Source organism: Magnolia sinica, chromosome 4 (genome assembly GCF_029962835.1).
Source record: "Magnolia sinica isolate HGM2019 chromosome 4, MsV1, whole genome shotgun sequence".
NCBI classification, from domain to species: Eukaryota; Viridiplantae; Streptophyta; class Magnoliopsida; order Magnoliales; family Magnoliaceae; genus Magnolia; species Magnolia sinica.
This window is the reverse complement of record NC_080576.1, coordinates 41,496,155-41,522,905: the sequence shown is the minus strand read 5'-3', so window position 1 is coordinate 41,522,905 and position 26,751 is coordinate 41,496,155. Positions and strand designations below refer to the sequence as shown.

General features: G+C 40.6%; 1 protein-coding gene and 1 long non-coding RNA gene across 2 annotated transcripts; one reads left to right on the top strand and one right to left on the bottom strand.

Moving 5' to 3' along the window:
* Positions 1-54: 54 nt before the first annotated feature.
* On the bottom strand, positions 55-1,112 carry LOC131244474 (uncharacterized). The gene is made up of 3 exons (XR_009170311.1): positions 1,018-1,112; positions 422-892; positions 55-328 (listed from the first exon to the last, which is right to left on the bottom strand). It is a non-coding gene; the product is annotated as an uncharacterized LOC131244474 (long non-coding RNA).
* Positions 1,113-1,572: 460 nt separating this feature from the next.
* Positions 1,573-1,946, top strand: LOC131244472 (uncharacterized protein At5g64816-like). The gene has a single exon (XM_058244053.1). It carries the CDS (start codon positions 1,586-1,588, stop codon positions 1,925-1,927), a length of 342 nt encoding a protein of 113 aa, XP_058100036.1. The 5' UTR covers positions 1,573-1,585; the 3' UTR covers positions 1,928-1,946.
* The last annotated feature ends 24,805 nt before the right edge of the window (positions 1,947-26,751 follow it).

Below are 26,751 nucleotides of genomic sequence, written 5' to 3'. Positions count from 1 at the left end.
GTTTCAAGTATGTGTAAGGTTAATAACAATTTGCAATTCCTCAAAAGAAGGGAATTTAGATCATTCTATGTAGGTTGTGATGTGTGAATATTTAAGGTGTGCCAACATGGAATTACAAGATTTGGGAATTGGAAGATAAAACATAATATTGATAGAAATATAATTCAAAAACAAAGGAAGAGGAAATTTAACATGATAAGATTAGAATAGCAAGGCTATGCTGCTACTTACACATATATAAAGTTTCTACAAATGGGATTTTCATGCATTTGAGATAGAGCTCCCAGCATCTCCTGCACAAACATCCCCCTGACAGAGCGGGCATACCCTGCAAAAGCACCGGCAGAGTAAGGAAACCATACAGTATCATTTACAAATCCAGACGTGAAGAAAAAATAAGGTGGGGAGATGATGATGATACCCGTGTATCTCTTTCAGCCATTTATCCACACATAACATATGGTACTCGTGGCGGCAGGGCAACACTCTGATTTTATATCCTTCATCATACTCAGCCAAGCAGATGTAACATCTGTGCATATTATTGATGGTAAGCATATAGCTGAACGCTGGACCATGAACATAAAATCAGTAAATGAGAACTTTGACACTGTTATTCCTAGAGGAAAACACTAACACAATTGTGGAGTGTGACAACTATTGTAGTTATCTCTGTTGAAAGGTTGTTGTAGTTATCTTTGTTTCTCATCTGAGCAAAATCTCTCCATGACCATTTTGTATACATCTCACATGCAACTAGTATTAGACGAGAATCTCAATCCACCTAGCTTCATGTGGGGTCCATCCATCCAACCCATCCAATAAGATCATGCCACTATGAAAATGGGATGCCCCAAACACAGGTGATCCATCCATATTGAAATATATACACCTGCATATTGAAATGTTCATATTGATATGCACTTGCATATTGAAATGTTCATGATTGATATACACCTACATATTGAAATATATGAATAAAGCATCTGCCCATTTCCAAACAGCAAAACTATATACCTCATTCAATCATGGCCACGAAGGACTCTAAAAATCTTGCAGTTTGCTACAAGAATCGAAAACATCATAGGAACCTGCTATCTTAGGAGTCTCCTACAAAGGCACATCCTGAATAGGTCAGATTGAGGGCAATGATGAAAAAAAAAAGTAAAAATTTAAAAAAAAAAAAAAGAAAAAGAAAAACATAGCTTCAAAAATCTTGAGGCCATTGATCAAATAGTTAAAATGTTTCTACTTTAATCCAAACCTTTGTGTTTTTCTTTTTATTTTGGAAATGAATCAGAACCTTACTTGAGAGGGTTTGCTAGAATTCGCTACCGAATGGTTACAAAACTTGTCTCTTGATTGGACATTAACCAAGCTAGTGATGAATCACTACAAAATGAAAAAGAGTTAATTGGTCAATTGTTAATAGTAGTCTTAATAGTGTTGTGAGTGTTGACTATTAAGTTATGATATCAACACTCACAACACTATAAAGTGTTGACTATTATTGTAGTCCTTTCGTTCATCACTTCACAAGGTAAAGAGGGGCGTCTTAATAGAAAACTTGATCACTGCTAGAAGAATGGTTGATATATGGTGGTCCCTACTTGGGGCTGCCATCCCAGCTGCCCTTGCCGGGCAAGCCTTTCGAGTGAAGAGAAGGCATGCCGAAGAGCAGAGGCTTAAAAGTGCCCGTGGGCGGGAAAAGAACACAGATGATATATTTGTCAGTGAGAGGGTTTGTACATCAAAGAGAGTGCTGAAGAAGGTTGGTACATTCTCGAAAGATCCAACTCCTAATACTTGCATCACTATATGTGGCGATTCCGAGCTCGATGCCTGTGGTGACGCTTGTGCACAAACTGTTTGTGTCAACCAACATCAAGTGCCCAATTGGAATGATATCTGCCTTCGAAGGTGCTAGAGTGAATGCCTTAAACTCTCTTCTTATTATTCATCAACTTAGCATTGTATTCTTCTATTATCTTCCTTTTTGGGGAATTTCTTGGTTTACTAATTAAATGGAAGCTTCGGATTGCCCATGTTTGGAATTTCTCCTTTCTATGTTCTCATATCGGTTAAATAATTGATTGCATACACGGCTTTTATCCTTGGCATGTGTTGCACTACTGAGGGCCTTTTTTTGAGATGCTGATCTACTTAGTGCGTTAGCATTGTAATGGTTAATTTTGAATTTTCCTTTCACTTAGTTGACACGGTAACTGATGGTGAGCTATATTCTAGAGTTTTCCAAAAAAAAAAAAGGTTATGATATGTTTTGCATCCACATATATCAACTTCTTGAGAAAAAATGGATAATTAACACTAGTAAATTCATTAAGAAAAATGAAAATTCTCTAGGATATATGTTAAAACTAGCCTTTCAATAAAAATTTGCTCCCAGAGACCCAATATTGTAAGCTTCCGATGCCCACCACGAGATTTCAAGAACTCCTCCATAACATTCCTCATTTTAAAAGCTTCTTCAAGGTAATTACCCTGAAAATATGGTGTAAGAAAAAACTAATTTAATAACCACATTTTTTTGGGAATAATCCTTTTTTCCGTGGGAATGATCTGTAATGGTTGGTACCTGATTCATGTCTATAGTCTGAAGTGCTTCCCCACATATGAAAATTATAGCATGATTTTGATTTTGATCAGAATTTGAACCACTGACAAATGATTAACACCATTTTCTTGCAATTTGGGCCATAAACATATGGATAATGAGAAGCACATATCATGAATAATGAGAAGCACATAAGAAAATCAAACCAATACACTATAAAAGTTTTTTTTTTGGAAAGAACTAATCCTTTTCCCATTACAGATTTTAGGAAATCCCTAATTCCAATATTGTTTCTTTATAATCTACAGATTTGCAGATCTATAAACAAAAAACCTAAATCTCCATTTGAGAGAAATGAGTATGTAACGCCTCGACTTTTCAGGAGCTGAGTATATGACCTGTTTCCCCAAAACCCAAGTCTTAACCTCAAAGGATGGTCAAATTCGAGTATACATTTTTTTTTTTCATTCAGAGTAAGTAGATGAGCGTAGAATGGACAAATCAACATAAAGGAAAGTTGGCATTTACATTTAAAATATACAAGGGGTTACCCATAATGACTTACACAAACAAATGTCCCAAAACTTACCATTTCAGAGTGAAGTACTATTACATGTAAATAAAGCAAATTATAACAAATCTGGAACTGTAAAACCACGTAGCAAATCTTGACAATACAATCATGCATCTTCAACAGTGGTACTCTGCTCCTATCAGTCTGATCCTGAAAATTAATTAAGCCACTTGTACTACCTATACGGTTATATATTTGATCGATGAGTGGTCAACCCAGTGTGAATTCCCACTACAAGAAATATGGTTTTTACCGATGAAACTTTTACCAACAAAACTAATTTTTGTAGGTAAAGATGGACTTTTACCGGCGAAAATTATTTTCATAGGTAAAAGTCATCTTTACTACGAAAATTTTCGTAGGTAAAGGGTGTTTTCAATTTTTTTTAAAAAAATGAAAATGAAAAGCCAACTTTACCTACGAAAGGCTTCATAGGTAAAGGGTGTATTGAACCAAAAATCGAAAAGTTTGCTTTTACTGACGAAATGAAATTTCGTAGGTAAAAGTATTCTTTACCTACGAACATTTTCGTAGGTAAAGGGTGTTTTCAATTTTTCCAAAGGTCATCTTTACCTAAGAAACTTTTCGTCGGTAAAGAGTGTTTTGAATTTTTCCACATACAAACAATCAAAAAGTTTACTTTTACAGACGAAATTAAAATTCATAGGTATAAGTCATCTTTACCTACGACAATTTGCGTAAGTAAAGGGTGTTTTCAATTTTTCAAAATACAAACAAACTAAAAGTTTACTTTTACCTACGAAATCCAATTTCGTAGGGAAAAGGCATATTTACCTATGAAAATGGACATAGGTAAGGGTGTTTCGAACTTTTTGAAAAAACAAAAAATCGAAAAGTTTACTTTTACCTGCGAAAAGTTTCGTAAGTAAACGGTGTTTTCAATTTTTCAAAATACAAAAAATCAAAAAGTTTACTTTTACCAACGAAATAAAATTTCGTAGGTAAAAGCCATTTTTACCGACGAAACCTATCATAGGTAAAGGTGTTTTGAATTTTTGCATAGACCAAAAATCGAAAAGTTTACTTTTACCTACCAACGGTTTCGTAGGTAAAAACACATGTATGAGACTTTTACCTACAACTATTTTCGTAGGTAAAAACATATATATGAGACTTTACCGTACAAAATATTTCGTAGGTAAAAATATAATATTTAATTTAAATTTCAAACGTGACTTTTACCTACGAAATATTTTGTAGCTAAATAAGACTTTTACTTAAACTTTAATTGTAGTTGAGACCTTTTCCTACGAAAATGTTCGTAGGTAAAAAAAGTGTATCAAATTTTTACCTACAAAATGGTTCGTAGGTAAAAATATAATGGTTCATAGGTAAAAATATAATATTTAAATTAAATTTTAAGCGTTGAGACTTTTGCCTACGAAAATTGTCGTAGGTAAAAACGTTTCAAGTTAACCTTTACCTACGAAATATTTCGTAGGTAAACAAAATCCGTTCCTCTTATTGTGGTGTGGTCCATTTAATCTTTGGATATGATTCATTTTTTGGATAATTCTCTAAAATTATCTCGAAAAATGGATGAACAGTGTGGGTTGATCCCAAATTTTCGATAAATTCAAAACTCAAGTGTACCATGCCATGCGAAATAGTGTGGAATAATGATTTCCACTATTAATACCTTCATTGGGCCCACAATAATGTTTATTTGACATCCAACATATTCATAATATCAAAAAGATATAAATGAAGAGAAAACAGAAACATCAGCTTGATCCAAAAATGGATGAACGGTGTGGGCCCCACCAAGTGCTTTTATATTTTTTAGGATGTCTTCACATAGTTTTAGATGGCATGGCCCACTTGAGTTTCGTTTACTAATGATTTTTGAGATATCTCATAACTTAAAGGGGACACATCAAATCCACGGTGTTGATGTTTGACACGCATCATGATGGGGCCCACAAAACTTACTAACATCAATTCTTAAGTTCTCACGAGGTTAATAAGTTGGGTCACAATTTTGACAAGAATATTTGTCCAATTTTACATGTCTGCCCCATTCACTCTATTTCACTGATCATTACCCTTAATTTGACTAGTTACTCCCCCCAATCATACTACATATGATATTAACCACTAAGATGAGTTGAAGTACTAGATGGACAATGTGGATAAGACACACATTCAAAGTGGGCTCAATAGGGTTTAATCAGTACAGTAATCTAACTGGGTTACTCAATACGCAATCCTTGACTGGAGCGTACCTGATGTTTGCTGGAAATCAATAAGCGGTTTGACTAGTGCACCCAAGGCTTGCCAGCTAGTCGGTGTCAAGCTATGTGGGCCCTACCACGATGCGTGTGTCTTATTTACCCTGTCCATCCATTTTACTGACTTATTTTAGCCAATGAGGCCAAAAATAGGGTAGATCCAAATCTCTGGAAAATTATGGAAACTTTTTGGGGCCACAAAAATTATGGATCATGCTGATATATGTGTTTTCCTTTCATCCATGCATGTGATGTTATCAACAGGTTGGATGAGAAATAAAAATTACAGTAGGCCATGAGAAGTTTTTAAATGTTGACATTCGATCATCATTGTTTTCCTGCAGCGTGGTCCACTTGAGATTTTAATCTAACTTATTTATGAGCTCATGCCCTAACTTTATATAGAAAAATGGATGGACAATGTGTATATAACATATACATCATCATAGCCTATAGAGCTTTGACTCATGGACTGCTGGTGTTGGGGTCACTTGCCAAACCACGTGCAAATCCTACACTTTCACTCTTTCCATCTATATTGACAGATCATTTCAGGTTATGATACCAAAAAGGAGGCAGATAGGAGACTTTTGGTGGACCACACCACAGGAAACAATGGTCACAACTGTAGTCATTTAGGTGGGGCCTATATAGTTCCACAATAATGTCCATATGATACATTAGAATGTGATCATAGAAAGTTATGGTAGTATGTGATTTAAAACATCTTGTAAGCAACATAAAAATCAAGAAAAAAATGGTACTTTTTCATATACGTACCTTCCTTGCCACCAGTCATTTCATCAAACACTTGGTGAGCAACAACAATATCAAAGTAACCGAGTCACCGAACTAGTTTGATTTGAGTTGGGTTCGATCCGAGTCGAGTCAAGCTCGGGCAAGCTTGAATTGACAGTGAAGTGTGAACTGACCGTGGGTGTACTAACAAGCTAAAAAAAAAAAAAGCTTGAACTCGGTTCGAAATTTTTTGAAGCTAAAAAATAAACTTCACTCGGCTCGAACTCAGATCTGACTCTTTTTTTAGATCAACTGTTAAAATAATCCGTTAAAATGAATGGACGGAGTGGATAAATAACATCCATCATGGTGGGCCCCACAAGACTTAAAAACTAAGAGACGGATTAGCTACTCCCTCTGACACCCGCCCCTGGCTGGTGGTCGGTGCTTCGTGGGGCCCATTATGATGTATGTGTTTCATCCATTCCGTTGATCTATTTTTACAGATCATTTTAGTAATTTACAAAAAAGAATTATAGGGATATAAATCTTAGGTGGACCACACCACAGAAAAAAAAATAATGATTAGATATCCACTATTAAAATCCTCCTCAAGCCTAATGTACCCAGATGAAGGGAAAAAATAATGATTAGGTCATAAATACCCAGATGAAGGGAAAAAATAAATATCAACTTGATCCAAAACTTTTATGGCCCTCCAAGCATTTTTAATGGTCAACGTTCATTAAACACTGTTTCCTGTAATGTGGTCCACTTGAGATTGAGATATAACTCATTTTTTCTTTCAAGTTATAAAATGATCTATAAAAATAAATGGACGGAATGGATGAAACACATACATCATAGTGGGGCTCATAGAGCACCGACCACCAGCCAATGGCTGGTGGCAGGGGGAGTAGCCAATCTGTTTCCTAAAAACTAAGCCCCTCCCAAAACCCAAATCCCGCGCCCGCCCGCCCCTCCAAAAACCCAAATCCCTCAAACCTCTCTCGTGCACCCAAACCCTCTCTCTCTCTCTCTCTCTCTCTCTCTCTCTCTCTCTCTCTCTCTCTCTCACCCGACCCTCTTTTCTCCGATCAGAGATTTATGTTGCAAAAGTCCTGGAACCCCAAATCACCTCACCTCTCTCTCTCTCTCTCTCTCTCTCTCTCTCTCTCTCTCTCTCTCTCTCTCTCTCTCTCTCGTCGCCTCCCTAAAAAACTCACCGACTAACCATTTCTACCTAAAAGAAAAACCCAATCTCTAGTCTTCTCCAGAAAATACCTTATCTCTCCATCTTCTTCTCCTCAATCAACTTTTCCTCTCTTGCTCTCGGTCTCGATTTTCCTCTCTCTCTCTCTCTCTCTCTCTCTCTCTCTCTCTCTCTCTCTCTCTCTCTCTCTCTCTCTCTCTCGATCTCTTTCGTTAAAGATGGCCGGTTTGCCGTCCACGCCGACATCAACGCTGATAGGGGTGAGTTTGAGTATGATCAGATCTATGAGTTCAAGGAGGCATTTGGCATGTTTGAGAAGGACGGAGATAGTCAGATCCCTTCGATCTTCACTTTTCCCCCCTTTTCTGCTGGAAATCTGTTGATTTTATGATTTTTTTTTTATAGCATTTTTATGGAGATGAAAGGATTTGGGATTTCTCGATAATCAAATTCAGAGAGAACCGATTCTTCTTCTATCCTCATATTTTTACATTCTAGAACTCTTGTTTCAATGCTAGAATATAAGCATTTAATTCTAGTATTTTTTTAGGCATTAGGGTTGTTGGCCAAATGCTTCAGCTAACCAGTACTCCTCATGATAGATGTATGTAGAGTCAGGCTGACCCTATTGAATTCTTCAAAAAAATGCTATTCACTCTCATGATTTGTTATCTTTATGCTTTTCTGTGATCTAGGCCATTGGTATGATGGGCCACACAGTGCATTGCTTGATTCCTGCATTCTTTTGTGCTCTTTGGAAAGCATTCTTTAAAGGGTGGACGTTGCAAGAATTTAGGGCCTGCAGTATTAACTATTGGCTTCCTCTGTGTATGAGGTCTGCTTGAGATGGAAGTTCATACTCTGCCATCTCAATCATCAACATCATCATCATTAAGCCTTATCCCAACTAATTGGGGTCAGCTACATTAATCCTTTTTTTCCCTGATTGATGTGGTGTTTGGATCCGTGGGCCATTCACATTAAATGACACTAGAAGGCATATCAAGATTCAACATCCCCCTGCCATGTGTACTCAGGGACATGGAAGCTATTTTGTTAATTTGAAATAGTTGTAATCACAATTTGAAGACTACCTTAAAAAAATTGCAATTTTGTTAATTTCTACTCTATTGAACTAATTATTTCAATTCAATTTGATTGTGCATCCAAACACTTCTCCATCTAGTCCCATATAGTCGGTGAACATATTCCAATTGTATATGAACTATTGGCTATTACACTTTTGACCATTCATTTTGAAGCTGAAAATCACATGGCCTGCATTGCCTATTGTGTAAAGAAGAAATGAAAGATGCTGCTTGAAAAATCACAGGTTGGTCGCAGATTATCTCTAATATGTTCTCTTTTTAAAAAAAAATTAAATTTTAATTTTAATTTTTATGGGATATGATTGTAGGATGTGCATTTCCAATATATTAACTATAAGTTGCAGCTATCTTTGTGTTATCTGCTAAAAAATTACAGCAAAATTTTATTTTGTCATCCATAGATTTTCTCCTCCTCCAAGTCAATCCATTGGTCATAGGGAAATCAACTAGGACAAGTAAAATTTCTAATTTCTCCAATTTTAAGTGATTCTTTTTATTGGCCAACAAGGAGTTGAGATGGTTTCCTATGGGATTGCCACCAATTGTGTTGTAGTGCTGATTTTGTGTTTCTATTTGTGGCCATGTTTGGATTGTGCTTCTAAGGGTTGCTTGTAGGCTTCTTTTTTTTTAATTTTTTTTAAAATTTTTTATTTTTTTGATTTTGCACACTCACACTCACACACACCCTACACACTCACGCTAGTGGAATTTCACCACCCATGGGTATTCGAACCCTTCACCGAGTGTTGAAATTCCTAAGAGTCTACCACCCAAGCAAGAGTAAGGACCCACTTGTAGGCTGGTTATTTGTAACCAATTATGGAAAAATGCTAGCACATTGTCAGTTTCAAGAGGGGCCTTAAAAATTCACTTCCTCTGGTTTTAGTATTTTCTCTGCCTTCAGTATCAGCAACATGTGAAATCTTAGTACGCTAGTGTAGATAATAGCTTTATTCTGGTTGGGAAATGCCAATTGCAAGCTTGGAATCATTAGCAATTCATAGTACTGTCTTTTCTGGTTTTACAGGTGAAGCTTAGGGAGATGAAGCCAGGTGTCTTGTCACAGGAACTAAAAGAAGCTCTTGGTATGCCAGATGGTGCCCCTCCTCCCTGGCTTATCAATATGCAGGTGGGATGAGCAAATAACAGGTAGATGTTCTATTTGACGACTTTCTACCTTCCATTTTTAATTGGACTAACATATTTTATCTTTTATTAGAGATATGGTCCTCCACCTTCTTATCCGCATCTCAAAATTGCTGGCTTGAATGCTCCGATCCCTCCTGGAGCTAGCTTTGGTTATCATCCTAGAGGCTAGGGTAAACCTCCCGTTGATGAAGTGAGTTGTTAATTTTGCTTTCGTGAGTACTTAACATGCCATAGTTTTCTATCAGATGTGATAGGTTTCTTTCTGTATCTATTTATCCCCTGAAATTCCATTTTATGCTAAACAGTATGGGCGTCCTTTATACGGAGATGTATTTGGTGTCCAACAACATGAACAACTCAACTATGAGGTATTTTCACATCTATTTTCTACTTCTCGCCAAAATTCAATAGAAGAAGACTTCGATTCATTATTCAGGTTCAACTTGTTAATGCTTATTCAGCTTTAGTCCTACTATTTCTGAGCAGAACATTAAAGCATCATCAGCTTGCGATCAATATTTTCTATCAATTTGCTTTCCCAAACTTATGTGTTGGTTTGTGTTACTTCCAAAATCAGGAAGAGCTTGTTGATAGGAGCAAGCATTGACAAATCACGCTCACGACTGGCCCTGAGGTTTCCACGACTGGTTGTAGAACCAACAGATTTTTAAAATTTGAGCGCGATAAGAGAAAGCCTTTCTATGACCGGTCGAGGGACCTCCATGACTGGTCGTGACCTGTCCACGACTGGTCATGAGGAACCTGATATAGTCGCTGGAGTTTGAGTCGTAGCTACAGGACTGGTCGTGAACGAGTCGTGCACTGTTCACACGACCGGTCAAGCAGTCTCCAGTACTGGTCATGGCTTAACAAAAAATTCCAAAAATTTTCAACAAACTTAGGACTAGTCTTGAAATTTCTTGGACTGGTCGAGCCAGTGCTAGGACTAGTCGAACAGAGTCTAGGACTATTCGAAGAACAGTCCACAACCTTATAAAATAATTCAATTTGAATTATGTATTCGAAATGACCTACCCTAAAGTCAATCTAAGGTCTTTCATACCTTATCCATGATGTATGAACATTGAACCTTCTTTTCTTCAGATGATAAACGATCTTTGAAGTTCATGAAACTTGAGATCTTGACACATAATGAAGTTTGAACTTGAGATCTTTTGAAGCTTGATTTTGTAGTACTTGAGTTGTACTTCACCTTAAGTCTTGAGTATGAACAGTTAACTTATCTTTCGATGTCGCTTTAAAACATTGAACTTTAAAGCTTAAAGAAGTGAACAATGTACTTGATCTTGCATTTCTTGAAGTAGATTTTTGTTCTTGACTTGAAGCATTGTCTTTGTACGTGTAATGCATTGCCTTAAACAAATATATCAATGTGCTACACAAGACACACAGATTGTGTGGTTTTGGCACTACAAAATTTGACAATCAAAGGAGCAAGAAACCATCGCACTTACATTATGATGGGCCATGAGTATGATTGTATGGTGTAGATCTTATGAGGGACTCATAGTGGGGAAGTCCCTCCTTCATTGGCCGTTCTCTCTCTTTCTCTCCCTCTTTCTCTCTTCTTCTTATTTTGATGGTGATAATGATGTATATGGTTGGTGGGCCACATGTACATGGGCCCCACTTGGTGGATGAAATACATCCAAACCATCCAACCATGGAATATCCAACAGCAACACTACTGGACTGTAGGAAGGAAAACATTAATATTAGGTTGATCCAAACTTTAGTGGGCCACATGTATGTGGACCCACCATGATGTGCGTGTAGTGCACCCACACCGTCCTTTTTTTCAGGACGGTGGGTCCTACTGCTGACTAACGTCAACAAGTTCTGTGGGCCACTAGATGTATGCATTCCTAGCCATCCATCTGATGGGCCGCTGGGCAGCATGCCCAGCAGTATACAGCTGTTGTACTGACGCAGCAAGTCCTGTGGTGCCACATGAGGTATGGTTATATCTAAATTGTCCTTTTCAGGACGTGGGACAAACCCACACGTGCCACACGTGTGGGGTGGGCCCACCTTGATGTATGTATTCCATATCCTCACTGTCCACATGATTGGGACAGTGGGATGCTGCCATGATGTATATGTAACTCTAGTCATACATTTGTTTGGACGTGGGGCCCACCCCACACGTGTGACACGTGTGGGGGTGGGACCCACCTTGGTATATGTATTGTATATCCACTCCATCCACCTGTCAGGACGGTGGTGTGGACCCCACTGTAATGTATGTGTTTTACATACACCGTCCATCCATTTCAGCTTGTGTGGGGCCCATTCCACACGTGCTGCACATGTGGAATGGGACCCACCTTGGCATATGTATTCTATATCCAGCTGTACGTCCGTTCTAGACGGGTAGGACCCACATTGATGTAAGTATTCTATGTCCACCCGTCCATTGGGCAGGACGATGGACCCCACCTCTGATGTATGTTTTATATCTAGCCATTCATCTATTTTGCTGGACAAAATAATAATAATAATAATAATAAAAAAATAAATAATAATATTATTATTATTATAATATTATGGTGGGCCCCATGTGGGACCCACCTGCCGAGGAAGCAGATTGGTTGGTGTACAGTGGGTCTGATCATGGGGTATGTGTTTATATCCAACGGTTTATCCCTAGTGTGGCCCACCTGTAGGACTCATCATGATGTATGGGCATTATCCTCACCGTCCAGATTGCTGGACGGTGGGAGTCCACCTTAATGTATGTGTTTTCAGCCACGCCATCCATTTAATTTCGAGACGGGTGGGGCCCACCTTGTGATGTGATGTATATTCACACCATCCATCCTTGTGGCCCCCGCATGATGTATGTGTTTTATCTGCGCCATCCAACCTGTGGACCACACATGTGATGTATTTGTGGCCCATTTGGTGGGGCCCAATGTGACGTGTATATGGCCCATATGTGAGGTCCATTGTGATGTATACTAAGCCCGTATGATGAGGCCAATGTGATGTATGTGAGGCCCATGAGTGAGGCCCAATGTGATGCATATGTAGCCCATATGGTGAGGCCCGATGTGATGTATATTAGCCCTTTGTGTGAGGCTCATCATGATGTATATTGGGCTCTTGTGTGCAGCCCAATGGGATGTGTATTGGGCCCTTGTGTGAGGCTATGGGCCCACTATATGTTTGGATCTATGTGGGTCATTCCTAGGGAGCAATGTTGGTTAAATGTCCACATTGATGGGTAATGATGGTTAAATGTTCACATTGTGACCTTCCCTCATGCCTTGTTAGGCCCATTCTCATCATTCTCTTAATGGGTTAACCCAAATCATTAGGCCTTATTGATGTTGCATGGTCCATCATCATTATAAATGGATGACTCCATGCTACCGGATTTGGCATATCCACGGCCTAGGGCCGATTCTTATATTATGGCTTAGATCGGCTGTTCATCTATGGACCCCGCCTTGCATATAGGCCGATTATCGATGTCGATTATCGATACCGATTATGAGTATGTGACAACATAACATCATGATATATGCCCATACACATCATCTGCATGTTTGTTGTGAGATGTGGTTGACCATTGCATATGCCATTGGGCAGGTTGTCTATGGGACTCCCTGATAGGCAGAGTCGTCCCACATGAGCGCACGATATGAGCAAGATTGATGCATGATTGGACTGTTTAACTCATGCACCTTGCATTATGTGTTGTAATTGTTGTACGCCCTAGTGACATTAGGGTGATAGCGTCCACAGGCATATCGTAGACAGCAGGTTTGGACACTAAAAATCTTCTCTTTATATGGGGCACAAAGGATGTCCCTAGGTGGAAGTCTCTAAACCTGACGGTACTGGAAGATGCTCCAATGCTTAGACCGAGTGGATGCATGAGCGCACGAGGGCCGAATACCAGGAGGTCGCGTCTCCCACTGTGTCGTTGGTCGGTTGGAAGGGGATGTGGCCTTACCCGCCCGAGGGAAGAGGGCGATTACTAGGGTGAGTAGGACCAGCTCGTAAATGGGTCCACTATCAACGTGCCAGATAGATATTGGTTGACTATTGGTCAGGCGGATAGTGAGGTCTCTTCCACTTACACGGTTGTGCGTCCAATGTAGGGTGGCAATGTGGTGTATACTGTATTAGACCTCGATGATTAATTAGAGAGAATTGTATTGATACATGATGCTTCAAAGATGAGTTAGATTGATATGTAGATTAGTATGCTTAAGTTACGTCTTGCACATGACATTAGCTATGTAGGCCTTACATTGCATGACCTTGATGTGGCTGAAAACATGCATGCCTTACATCGCATGGCCTTCATGTGGTCGATAGCATTCATGCTTTGCATCGCATGGCCTTGATGTTGCCGATAGCATTCATGCTTTGCATCCTATAACCTTCATACAACTGATAACATTCATGGACTTACCAGTATATTCTGCATTACTATGTTGTTGCATTCCGAGCACGCTTATATTGCGCACACGCCCTCACCACCCTATAAGCTTTTTATAAGCTTATACACGATTGATGCGTGTAAGTGACGCCAGGATGCAGCCGTAGCTTAGTAGGAGAAGGATCGTGCAGTCAAGCTTCTAGAGATTTGTTATTATTATCATTGTATTTCCCTTTATGCGCATTGTACTTTAAAGTTTTTTTTATCATAGTGGATTTTGTGATGGAGTTCTGGTTATTGTTCGTAAGTTATGCCTTTGGTTATGCTTATTACAAGACAAAAGTACGTTGAAAATCCTCCTTATAGGATCCTGGATCGAAACCTGGTATATGGATGTCGAGAGCCAAGAATGGGGTACTATGGAGGCTGTCGGCATCGGATTCGGCGATCGAAAATTTTGTGAGCCCGGTTTTCGAGTTTGGGGCGTGACAGGAGTTAGTATCAGAGCATAACTTAGGAATAACTCAGGATAGCATCACATATCTACTACGAGCTTAGGATGATCAGGTCCCGAGTGTGTAATATTTTCGGTTTGGTTCGCTAACGTCTCAGCCTTCGAGTGTTCCCAAGGCTGATAAAACTTTTGTTTTTCTTATTGTAGACTATACCGCCTAAACGATGCACGCGAGGTACATGAGGCGCCCAAGGTACCCGAGTGACCCATGCAGCCCTCGCTCCACCACTTAAGGATCCTGTTCTTCTGGCCAAGGTTCTTATTCCACCTCTCACAGTTTCTATTCCCCCGTCTGAGACCCTTGCAGGTCCGGTACCTTCGCCAGAGACTAGCGCAGCCCCTACCGTGCCAGATGATGCTGATCAGTTGCGCCAGATGATCCAGGTTTTGACAGCCGCCTTTCAAGGGCAGGGCAGGCGCCCTGTTGAAACCCCAGAGCAGGCGCCCAGCTGAAACCCTAGAGCAGGCAGAGTAGGAGGGTGCGAGCGCCTTATTGAGAGAGATGGCGCTCCGAGTTGGAGAAGATTTTTAATACGATGGCATGTACGACCTAGCAGCGGGTCCAACTAGCCGTATTTCTTCTCCGAGGTGAGGTCGATCACTGGTGAACCTCCGTCACCCATGTTGCATGAGCTAACTTCGTCTGGACACGAGAGGATTTCATTTACTGATTCGACCAGCAGTACTTCCCCGACCACATACTTCGACAGCGAGCGTTAGAGTTCGAGACCTTGGTGCAGGGAGACATGTCTGTGTCGCAGTATGCGGCTCGTTTCGTGGCGTTATCGAGGTTCACGCCGTATTTGGTTGATGATGAGGAGCGGAAGGCCCGTCGTTTCTAGAACGGCTTGCGTTATGGTCTTTAAGGCCGTGTTGTTGGGCATGAGCTCCTGACTTTTCAGGCTGTAGTAGGGAGGGCTCAGGTTTATGAGGCTGACTAGGCCAATACCCAGAGCGATCGTGATCGGAGGAGAGACCAGAAGAGGCAAACCCCCTCCAGTAGCTCCCACCAGCAGCAGCGTCAACAGCGGTAGAGGCACACGAGCTGCCGAGCACCAGCAGCACCTTCAGCACCACCTCAGAGGACGTTTGCAGGGACATGTTTTAAGTACGGTGGAGTAGGGCACCGTATGCAGGAGTGCACTCGACCTTAGCAGTAACAAAGCATAGAGCACCTCAGCAGCCTCCACAGCAGAAGCGACCGTAACCACCTCTACCGCAGAGGCCCCAGCAGCAGCCGAGACAGCAGTATGGGCTACCATAACGGCAGCAGCAGCAGCACCCTCAAAGGGGATAGACACCTCCCCAGCCGACTCAGGCTAAATTCTATGCAGCTCAGCAGGACCCACAGTCCTCTCGAGGAGTCGTTGAGGGTATTCTTCCTATCTCTGCATGCATTGCTCGAGTTCTATTTGATTCCGGTACATCTCATTCTTTCATATCCGAGGATTTCTGCCGTCAACTGGATTGCCGACAGAGTCTGCCTGCGAGGGATTGACCATATCGACTCCCTTAGGAAAGACTATAATGTTAAGCAACTTTTATTCGTCTTGCCTCATGCTGGTGGGAGAGATTTTCTTGCGTACCGACTTGTTTGTGCTGCCGATGTTAAATTTCAACGTCATCCTAGGCATGGATCGGCTTGTCGAGTACCATGCCATCTTGGACTGCTCTGCGAGGACAGTTACATTCAGTATACCTGTCTTGTCGCAGTTCTAATTCGTTGCCAAGCCCAGAGGAGAGTCATTGTCTTGTTTGATATCTTGTGCAGTAGAGGAGCTCGTCGTAGTGAGTATTGAACAGTTGCCTATGGTTTACAATTTCCCCAATGTGTTTCAGGAGATTCCGGAATTGTCCCGCATCAGCATATTGAGTTCTAGATTGATCTTATGCCTGATGTCGCGCCTATCTCGAAGGCCATGTATCGTATAGCACCGATGGAGTTGTAAGAGCTGCAGCAGTAGTTGGACAAGTTGGGAAAGTTGGGCTCATCTGTTCGAGCAGTGCACCGTGGGCAGCGTTGGTACTATTCGTCAGGAAGAAGGATGACTCGTTGAGGCTCTATGTGGATTACCGCGAGCTCAACCGGGTTACGATCAATAACAAACATCGGCTCCCGAGGATTGATGATTTGTTTAATCAGCTGCAGGGTGCACAATTCTTCTTGAAGATTGACATGCATTCCGATTATCATCAGATTCAAGTCCGAGAAGAGGACATCCCGAAGACAGCTTTCAGGACGCGCTATGGTTACTTTGAATTTCAGGTCATGTCCTTTGGACTAACTAATGTGCCCGCAGTCTTTATGCAGTTGATAAATGAGGTCTTCCGTCCTTATCTTGATCAGTTTGTTGTGGTCTTCATTGATGATATTCTGATATATTCGAGGACTTGCAAGGACCATGAGCAACATTTGGAGATCGCCTTGCAGACCCTCCATGCCCACCAGCTGTATGCAAAGCTGGAGAAGTGTGAGTTTTGGCACAAGGAGGTGAAGTTCCTTGATCACGTGGTAACGAAGGAGGGTGTCGCGGTGAACCCCTCGAAGGTTGATGCAGTGTGTCAGTGGGGCCAGCCCACGAACGCGTCCGAGATCCGTAGTTTTCCTAGCTTGGCAGGATATTATCAACGGTTTATCGAGGGATTCTCCCGTATTGCACCACCGTTGACCAGGTTGACCCGGAAGGGCACATAATTTGTGTGGAGTGACACTTGTGAGCGAGCATTTGTGGAGCTGAAGGACCGTCTCACGTTCGCTCCCGTCCTCACTCTTCCCTCTGGAAGTGATGGTTTTGTTGTATTTTCCGATGCTTCGCGTATTGGCTTGGGTGCTGTCCTGATGCAGCATGGGAAGCCAGTGGCTTATGCATCTTGTCAGCTCAAGGTTCATGAGCTGAATTACCCCATGCATGATTTGGAGCTGGCAACAGGTGTTTTTGCACTAAAGGTGTAGAGACACTATCTTTATGAGGTCAGGTTCGAGCTCTTCTCTGACCACAAGAGCTTAAAGTATTTATTCTCTCAGTCCGAGCTGAACATGAGGCAGAGACGTTGGATGGAGCTCCTGAAGGATTATGATTTTCATCTTCAGTACCACCCAGGCAAGGCGAACATGGTGGCGGATGCCCTTAACCGTCAGTCACGAGGCCTGGTGGCACACATAATGATTCAGGAGTGGAAGATGCTCGAGGATGTGTCAGCGTTCGACTTCAAGTCTGGCTTATAGTCTTCTATTGTGCAGTTATCAAGCTTGTCGATTTAACCTCTCTTGTCGTAAGAGTGATCGAGGCTCAGCAGGCAGACGAGTCGTTGCAGAGTTATTGGGCAGAGGCAACATTTAAGAGTCAGACAGATTGGCAGATTGGTTCTGATAGTGGACTTCGTTTTAGAGGCCGATTATGTGTCCCGGATATTTCAGAGTTGCGTAGAGATCTTATGACCAAGGCACATCGATCGCGGTTTTCTATCCACCCTGGCTCGACGAAGATGTATCATGATATGAGGCATTAGTATTTTTAGGTAAAGATAAAGTTTTAGATAGCTAGTTTTGTGGCTAATCATCAGAGACCCCCAGGTCTATTGCAGCCATTGAGCTTCCTGATGTGTAAGTGGGAGCACGTATCCACTAATTTTATCATGGGCTTGCTAAGGACTCAGCGCGGTCATGACGCCATTTGGGTTGTCGTGGATCGTCTGACGAAGTCAGCACATTTTTTTGCAATTTATGCGACTTGGCATTTGGATCAGTTTGTCAAGCTATTTGTTGATGAGATCGTGAGACTGCACGGTGTTCTAGTTTCGATCATTTCCGACCAAGACTTGAGGTTCACATCTTAGTTTGGGAAGAGCTTCCAGAAGGCTATAGGGTCTGCCTTGCAGTTCAGCACTGCGTATCATCCACAAACCGATGGGCAGACCGAGAGGGTCAACCAGATTCTTGAGGATATGCTTAGAGCTTGCACGATCGACTTCTTGGATAGCTGGGACGAGCATTTACGCCTGACTAAGTTTGCGTATAATAACAGCTATTAGGCGACTATTTGTATGGCTCCTTTTGAGGCCTTGTATGGAAGGCCGTGTAGATCCCCCAGTTATTGGGCCGAGGTTGGAGAGCACTGTTTCCTAGGCCTCGAGCTTGTGCAGAAAACGCCACAGGTCATCGATATCATCAGGCAGAGGATGCGCACAGCTCAGAGCCGGCAGAAGAGTTTTGCTGATCGTCGGCGTCGTCCCTTGGAGTTCGATATTTTGGACAAAGTGTATCTTAAGGTCTCGCCCATGAATGACGTATTTCAATTTGGAGTGAAGGGTAAGCTCAACCCGAGATTTATTGAACCTTTCGAGATCACTGGGCGCGTTGGCTCCAAGCTTGCCTTACCTTCTAAGTTGTCCGGCATCCACAATGTTTTCCACATTTCGATGCTGCGAAAATGTGGATCAGACACCATTCCCGTGATTGATTGGCAGCCTCTTGAGGTCCGTGAGGATACTTCCTATATTGAGCAACTGATTCGCATCCTTGATTGGAAGGAGCAGGTTCTCCGGACCAAGGTCATTCCTTTATTGAAGGTTCAGTGGGGTCATTATTCTGTTGAGGAGACATCTTGGAAGTGCGAGGCTGAGATTAGAGAACGTTATTCCCATTTGTTTGTAGATTGACTGTGCTTGTATTATGCCTTGTATTGCGTTGATTGTTATATATATATATATATATATATATATATATATATATATATGCTCATGATGTCATGCTTTCTCTTCCCTTTCTTTATTATACATGATAGTAAATTTCGAGGATGAAATTTTTATTAGGAGGGGAGAGCTGTCAGGCTCATATCCTAGTGTCCGTTTCGTTCCATAGGATCCCACGGTCCTCCCGATCGAATTTTAGCGACCCATGACCTTTTGATTTCATTTGCGCACGACCTTGAGTCACATCCTGTAATCCCGAGTCGACTCGACCTGAAACTTATGCTATTGCGACCGCGTCGTCGCTACATCTCGTGTGCCAATCTGACGTCTAGGTCATGAGATGTGGATCGCGCATGATCGTGGCCGTGGACCGCATGTTGTGGGACCTACCTAACTCATGGCACATTTTCCTAGGTCATTATGAGGATGACCTCACCTACCTACCCTAGCTATCATAGCCACCCTAACCTATCTCTTACAACACATGATTATTTTTCTTCCCCATGCTCTTATAAGTCATCATACCTACATATGAGAGAGAGCCTAACATATCTCTCTCTCTTATCTCTCTCCCTCTCCTTTCCTTCTCATTTCTCCATTGTTAGCAACCTCCAACCCTCCATGAGAGCTCCAAAATTCTAGCCCTTTCACCCATCCTCCTCATCAATCCAACCCTCAAAAATCAATCCTAACCATTCAATCTCACCCCTTGGAGCATTGGAAGACATTGGTGGAAGGAGTTCAAGAATCCAAGGTGCGCGTCATATTTAGAATAGATCTTCATTCCTTCATTGATTTTCTTGTATAGGATCATGTAGGACCCACCAATTAATGGTGGGGATCCTATTTGACCCTTTGGATGTAGCCGATGGCCCATCCTTGATGCATGCATAATCCATGGTGGGTCCATTCTCTATGGACCCCATCATTATGTTTTCTTTTTGAATCCATGCCTTTTAAGGGTCATCTAAACCCCTCATTTGTATAGTGGGGATGGTATCCGTACCTCAGATTTTTTATATTATGATGGGCCATGAATATGATTATATGGTGTAGATCTTGTGAGGGACTCATAGTGGCAGAGTCCCTCCTTCAATGGCCGTTCTCTCTCTCTTTTTCTCCCTCTTTCTCTCTTCTTCTAATTTTGATGGTGATGATGATGTATATGGCTGGTGGGCCATGTGTACATGGGCCCCACTTGGTGGATGAAATACATCTAGACCGTCCAACCATGGAATCTCCAGCAGCAACACTACTGGACTGTATGAAGGAAAACATCAATATCAGTTTGATCCAAACTTTAGTGGGCCATATGTGCGTGGACCCACCATGATGTGCGTGTAGTGCACCCACAACATCCGTTTTTTCCAGGACGGTGGGTCCCGCTACTGACTGACATTAGCAAGTTCTGTGGGCCACTAGATGTATGCGTCCCTAGCCGTCCATTTGATGGGCTGCTGGGCAGCATGCCCAACAACATATAGCTGTTATACTGACGTAGCAACTCCTGTGGTCCCACATGAGGTATGGCTATATCTAAACCGTCCTTTTTAGGACGTGGGACCCACCCACACGTGCCACACGTGTGGGGTGGGCCCACCTTAACGTATGTATTCCATATCCTCATCATCCACATGATTGGGATGGTGGGACGCCACCATGATGTATGTGTAACTCCAGCCGTCCATCTGTTTGGACGTGGGGCCCATCCCACACGTGTGACATGTGTGGGGGTGGGACCCACCTTGGTATATGTATTGTATATCCACTCCGTCCACTTGTCATGATGGTGGTGGACCCTACTGTAATTAATGTGTTTTACACACACACCGTCCATGCATTTCAGCTTGTGTGGGGCCCATCCCACACGTGCTGCACATGTGGAATAGGACCCACCTTGGCATATGTATTCTATATCCAGCCGTCCGTCCGTTCTGGATGGGCAGGACCCACATTGATGTAAGTATTCTATGTCCACCCGTTCATTGGGTAGGACGATGGACCCCACCTCTTATGTATGTTTTATATCCAGCCGTTCATCTGTTTTGCTGGACAAAAATAATAATAATAATAAAATAAATAATAATAATAATAATAATAATAATAATAATATTATTATTATATTATGGTGGGCCCCATGTGGGACCCACCTGCCGAGGAAGCAGATTGGCTGGTGTACAGTGGGTCTGATCATGGGGTATGTGTTATATCCAACCATTCATCCTTAGTGTGGGTAAAGCTGTACAAGAGTCGAGCCGAGCCGAGTATCGCCCTACTCGCACTCGGCTCTTAACGCCCGAATCCTGCTCGTACTCGACTCTACTCGGCCAACGAGCATGGACGCCCTGCTCGTACTCTACTCGCCCGAGTATGAGTAGAAAACGAGTCGAGTCGAGTCTGAGTTTTCGAGGCGAGTTCGAGTATGAGCAGAAATAGAGTCGAGTCGAGTCCGAGTTTTCGAGGTGAGTTCGAGTCTGAGTCTGAATTTGAGCCCAATTCGAGCATGGTTTTCGAGCAACGAGTTCGAGCTTTGAGCTAAGTTCGAGTTATAAATTAAGATTCATTTGAATTTTAATTCAATTGTCAATTGGAATTCGAAGTTAAACGAAACAATAAAATATATAAAATGCACATAATTTATGATTAAAAAAATTTGATAATTACATTAACATATTTACATTACATTTTTCAAAATGACAATTTATAACTAATAACCTCCATAAGAGGAGTGTCTTCCTGTATTGTCATCTGATCCATCGGAACTGCTATCTATTTTTTCATATACAAATTGGTTCACTTCCTTTGAGTCAAAAGGCGAAGAGATATTTCCTTCGTGCTCTTTTACACTTTGAATTATATTTTTCAAACTTGCTTTATGTGAAGAATTATATGTAGTACCCAATGCCTTATAAAATTCACCGAGACAGGTCAGGAATTTGAATTTGTTACTCTTTTTCTTCTTCTTATTTGTCGTACTCGAGTAACTCGACCCTGCTTCAACATCGTGTTGTCTTTAACTCGAATATTACTGAAGTCTAGAAACATCTTCCATACTGCGTTTTAAGGCGAGTTGGAATTGTTCTTCCTCTAAAACTTTTAATTTGGCTTCCTCCTCCGCATCTTTTGTGAATGTCATTCGTGTACTAGATCCAGAAGTAAAAGGTTTGGATGGAGTGGAAGGTTTTCTATTCGAATCTAATAGGGCTTGAAAAAGAATTTGGACATCTTTAGGGGCATTGGGGCATGATTTTGCATCACCACCTCCACATGATAAGTGTAAGCAAAAGTGATTAGTCTTGTTCACAAACTTTGCGCCATACAAACCACACTTAATCTTTGTTTTTCCAGACCTTGGTGGTGATTCAACCAGGGAAGCGTAGTCCCAAATGTTTGTCGATGGGTCAGATAACGACATATCTACACTCAATTTTTAATTAAAAAAATTAGAATTTTGATAAATAATTTGAACTTGATCGAGGAACAAAAGAAAGCAATATAAATGTATCAAAATTCAAAAATAAAAGCAAATGAACGGGCATATATAAATAAATATCAAAGATTCAAAGTTTTCCAAACCACATTACAAAAGGACCAACACTTTCATATTTGCAGTTGCAGTGAAATAATATTACAGATCATTCAACTTTCAACCAAAAAGAATTGAAAAATCGAAAATAATTACTGATCTGCAGGTAGAGACTCGTCACGAATCTCAATCTCATCTTCTTCATCATCATCATTCATATCTTCTCCTCATATCGGGCGCAACCAATCTTGCGTACAAATCAACGCTTCAACTGTATTTGGCGAAAGTGAGCTTCGATACTTGCTCACAACCCTGCTCCCTGTGCTAAATGCGGATTCTGATGCCACTGTTAAAATTGGTATTGATAATATGTCCCGTGCCATCACAGATAATGTAGGATATTTTGATTCACTAACCCTCATCTTCCACCATTCCAACACATCAAATTCGGATCGCACTACGATTGGCTCCTTAAGGTACATTTCTAGCTTTGATTCCTTAGTATCAACTCTCATTCGTACTTGTGCCAAGTATGATATGTATTCATTTAGTACATCCGGATTACCAGGTACAGAAATATCTGAATCTCTACTTTCTTCAACACCCGCTGCAGGTAAAGTATTAACATACGATTTATACAAATCTTCAAGGGCTTGACGAACCTTAGACGTTTCTGCTGCCTCTCTTTCAGTAAGATAACGCTTCATGAAAATAAAACTAACCAACCCCATATTACAACGAGGATCAAGAACAACTGCCAAGGACATCAACAGATGACATTCGTCCCAGTATTTATCGAACTTCGTCTTCATACCAATTGTCAACTGGCGTATAAAATCTGGACCCGCATTGACATTTTTCTGTAGAGCATCCTTAATCTTCCAAAGAGACGGAAGAAACAGATTCGTGGTTGGTTACTGATTCCTAAAAAAAATCTTCGTACACTTGTTGTGCTTTGGCCCAATATCTATGCTCGGCAACCAAGAATATGTTATGTCATGCACCGTGTATTTAGGAAATGTAAGCTGTAATTCTATTGCCGTATCTAACATTTCATAAGTTGAGTTCCAACGTGTACAGACATCCAACTTCAATGTTTTTTTAGATGACACATTCAAACGTTGGATGATGTCATTCCATACACTCAGTCTCGATGGCAACCCCCTTATATATTTCACACTCTCTTATATTCTCTATAGTGTTGTCAATTTCTTTCAGCCCTTCTTGTACAATTAAATTTACAATATGGGCACAACATCTGACTTGGAATATTTTCCCTTCAAAAAATAAATTTCTTGTAGCCCTGAACTAGTTACATAAGCATGAAATGATACTATCATTTGCTGAAGCATTGTCTAAAGATATTACTGAAATTTTCTTCTCAATACCCCAGCCTTCTAGACAACTTTAGATGCAATCTAAAATAAGTAAACTAATATGTGGAGGAGGAAGGTTGCGAAAGTTCAAAATTCTCTTGCATAGTTTCCAATCCTTTTCGACATAATGAGCGGTTAATGAAATGTATCCTTTTCTTTGATTAGATGTCGTCCATAAATCAGACGTCAAAGTTATTCTGGATACTGAATCCAAAACTTCTTTCAGTTTCATCTTCTCCTTTGCGTACATTTTCATGCACTCTCTCTGCACTGTGACGCGGGAAACATTCTCGGCCCAAGGGTTAAGGAATTGACAGAAAGCCCTAAACCCTTTACTTTCTATCATTCTGAAAGGTTTTTCTTCCAGAATCAATAATCTAGCATACCACTCATTCACCTTCTCTTTGTCAAACTTATGAGTGGACACTACGCCTTGAGAGTCGTCCCCTTTTGACTTTGTAAATGACAGCAACTGTTGGCCGGGAGGAGGGAGTCTTGGTCTTTTAGGACACGTCTTTAAATGTCTAATTAAATGTGTCGTAGATCCTCCTGGAATCTTGCTGAACAACCCTTTGCAGTGATTACACTTTATCTTCTGTACACCGTTAACTATCACATCTTCGAAATCATCCCACACTGCTGATCTCTTCTTCTTCCCTTTGCATGCAGTTGACGTATCTGTGTCTCCCTCTACGATTAGATGGCGAATGCACCCATTCCAGGAGTATTTGGGCTTTCGTCTTAACTAGTCATATATAAAATAAAGTTCTCGATATATTATACAGTTATACCTAGAGGGCTAGACGCCTAGACCGCTAGACGGGCATACTTACTTAACTGTCTAAATCAGTCACCCATTAAGGTTAAATAGATTGTAATGCCTTCATTTTCCAATTTAAATGCTACGGCAAAATTTTGGCAGCATCTCCCCTTATCTCTTCAGAATATATTAATCTTGTATTTAATTCTCATGTCAATCATCAACACAAAATGCAGACATTTGACGACGGAAATAAATACATGAAATATATCCGGAGAGAAAAAGGAGAGACGAAACCAAAATAGACATATGCATTTAAATTGGAATAAATGAAGATATTACAATCTATCTAACCCTGAACTGTTCAAAAGGGGACAATTTGAGAATTTCTATGCATTCAAAAACACACTGAATCTATATCTGGCAACATAGAAATCCTCAAATGGGTAACTAATTATCCTATATTACAAATCTACAAATAGAACAATACAAATAATAGATATCTATGCAAACAAAGGAGCATGCTGAAATTGACATTCATCATCTAGCTAATTAATAACAAAATGTCAAATGAAAAACCAAATGCATCTTAAAGTGGTAGCATTCAACACTAACAAAGTAACAAGGAAACTGTCATTTATAAAATAAATTAAGAAACATGGAAAACATAACTATTAGGGCATGAGACTTGAATAGTAGAGGACAATAATTAACATATTAATAATTTCTATATTAACATATTTCTATAGTAACATATTTCTATATTAACAATTTTAACATATTAACATATATTAACATATATAAACATATTAACAATTTCAACATATTAACATATATTAACATATATAAACATATTAACAATTTCTATATTAATTGGCCCATCCGACATGTCAGAGTAGCCCACCAAGTTTCAAAAGGTGTTCATCCTCTCACATGTGTCTAGTATTCCGATTACCACCCTCTCACGATCAATGTTTATACTAGTATGCATTAGGAAGTTATATGATGTTATGGTTGAGTGAAACACTTGAGTGAAACACTTGATATTTCAACAATAGAAGTTTAATCCTCTATCATGCAACCCACTTGGATTCTGGATTTGCATCATTTTTTTGCATGTCCTAACATGATCAACGGATGGAAAGTGTGGATTTCTCACAAACATCACACTGGCCTCACCTAGCTTCCCAATTCATGTTAGAGGTTTTCCAAGCAATCAACCTACTAGTGTGTTTTATTTTACCAGCACATTTTAAGGCGTAAGTCAAAAAATGAAGAATATCCAAATCTCCATTGACCACACCACAATAAGTAGATGAAGTGAAAATACAAATGTTAACCTAATCTAAATTCTTTTTGGGTTTCAAAAAGTTTTTAATTACCACTCTTCTCCTGCAGTGTCATCCACCAAAAATTTAAATTGTTCTAAATTGAGCTGGCAGAATAGATGGATGGTGTGGATAAATCACATGCATAAACATGATGCCTACAAAGCTTTTCCAGCACCGACTTCATAACCATCTATCCATGCCAACATTGTTACAGGGACAATACCTAGGATTTGGGGTTATTATTATTGTTATTATTATTATTATTTATTTTTATTTTTTTCTGGTTAGCCCATTAGTACAACCACTGTCAGTTCACACTTCACTGTTAGCCACCCCCTCTAGGGAATTCATAACAAAACGAATATTTAGGGAAAACACAAATATCAGGTTAATCCCAAAACTATATTAAACAATTTCTATATTAACATATATTAAACAATTTCTATATTAAACAATTTCTAAAAATAAAAAATAAAAAATCAAACCCACACATTACCAGGCCAGCTGGGCAGGAACGACCGGCACGTG

What these genes read in the sequence shown, in the direction of transcription:
- LOC131244472 (XM_058244053.1), top strand. Translation starts at nt 1,586, where the DNA reads ATGGTTGATATATGGTGGTCCCTACTTGGGGCTGCCATCCCAGCTGCC.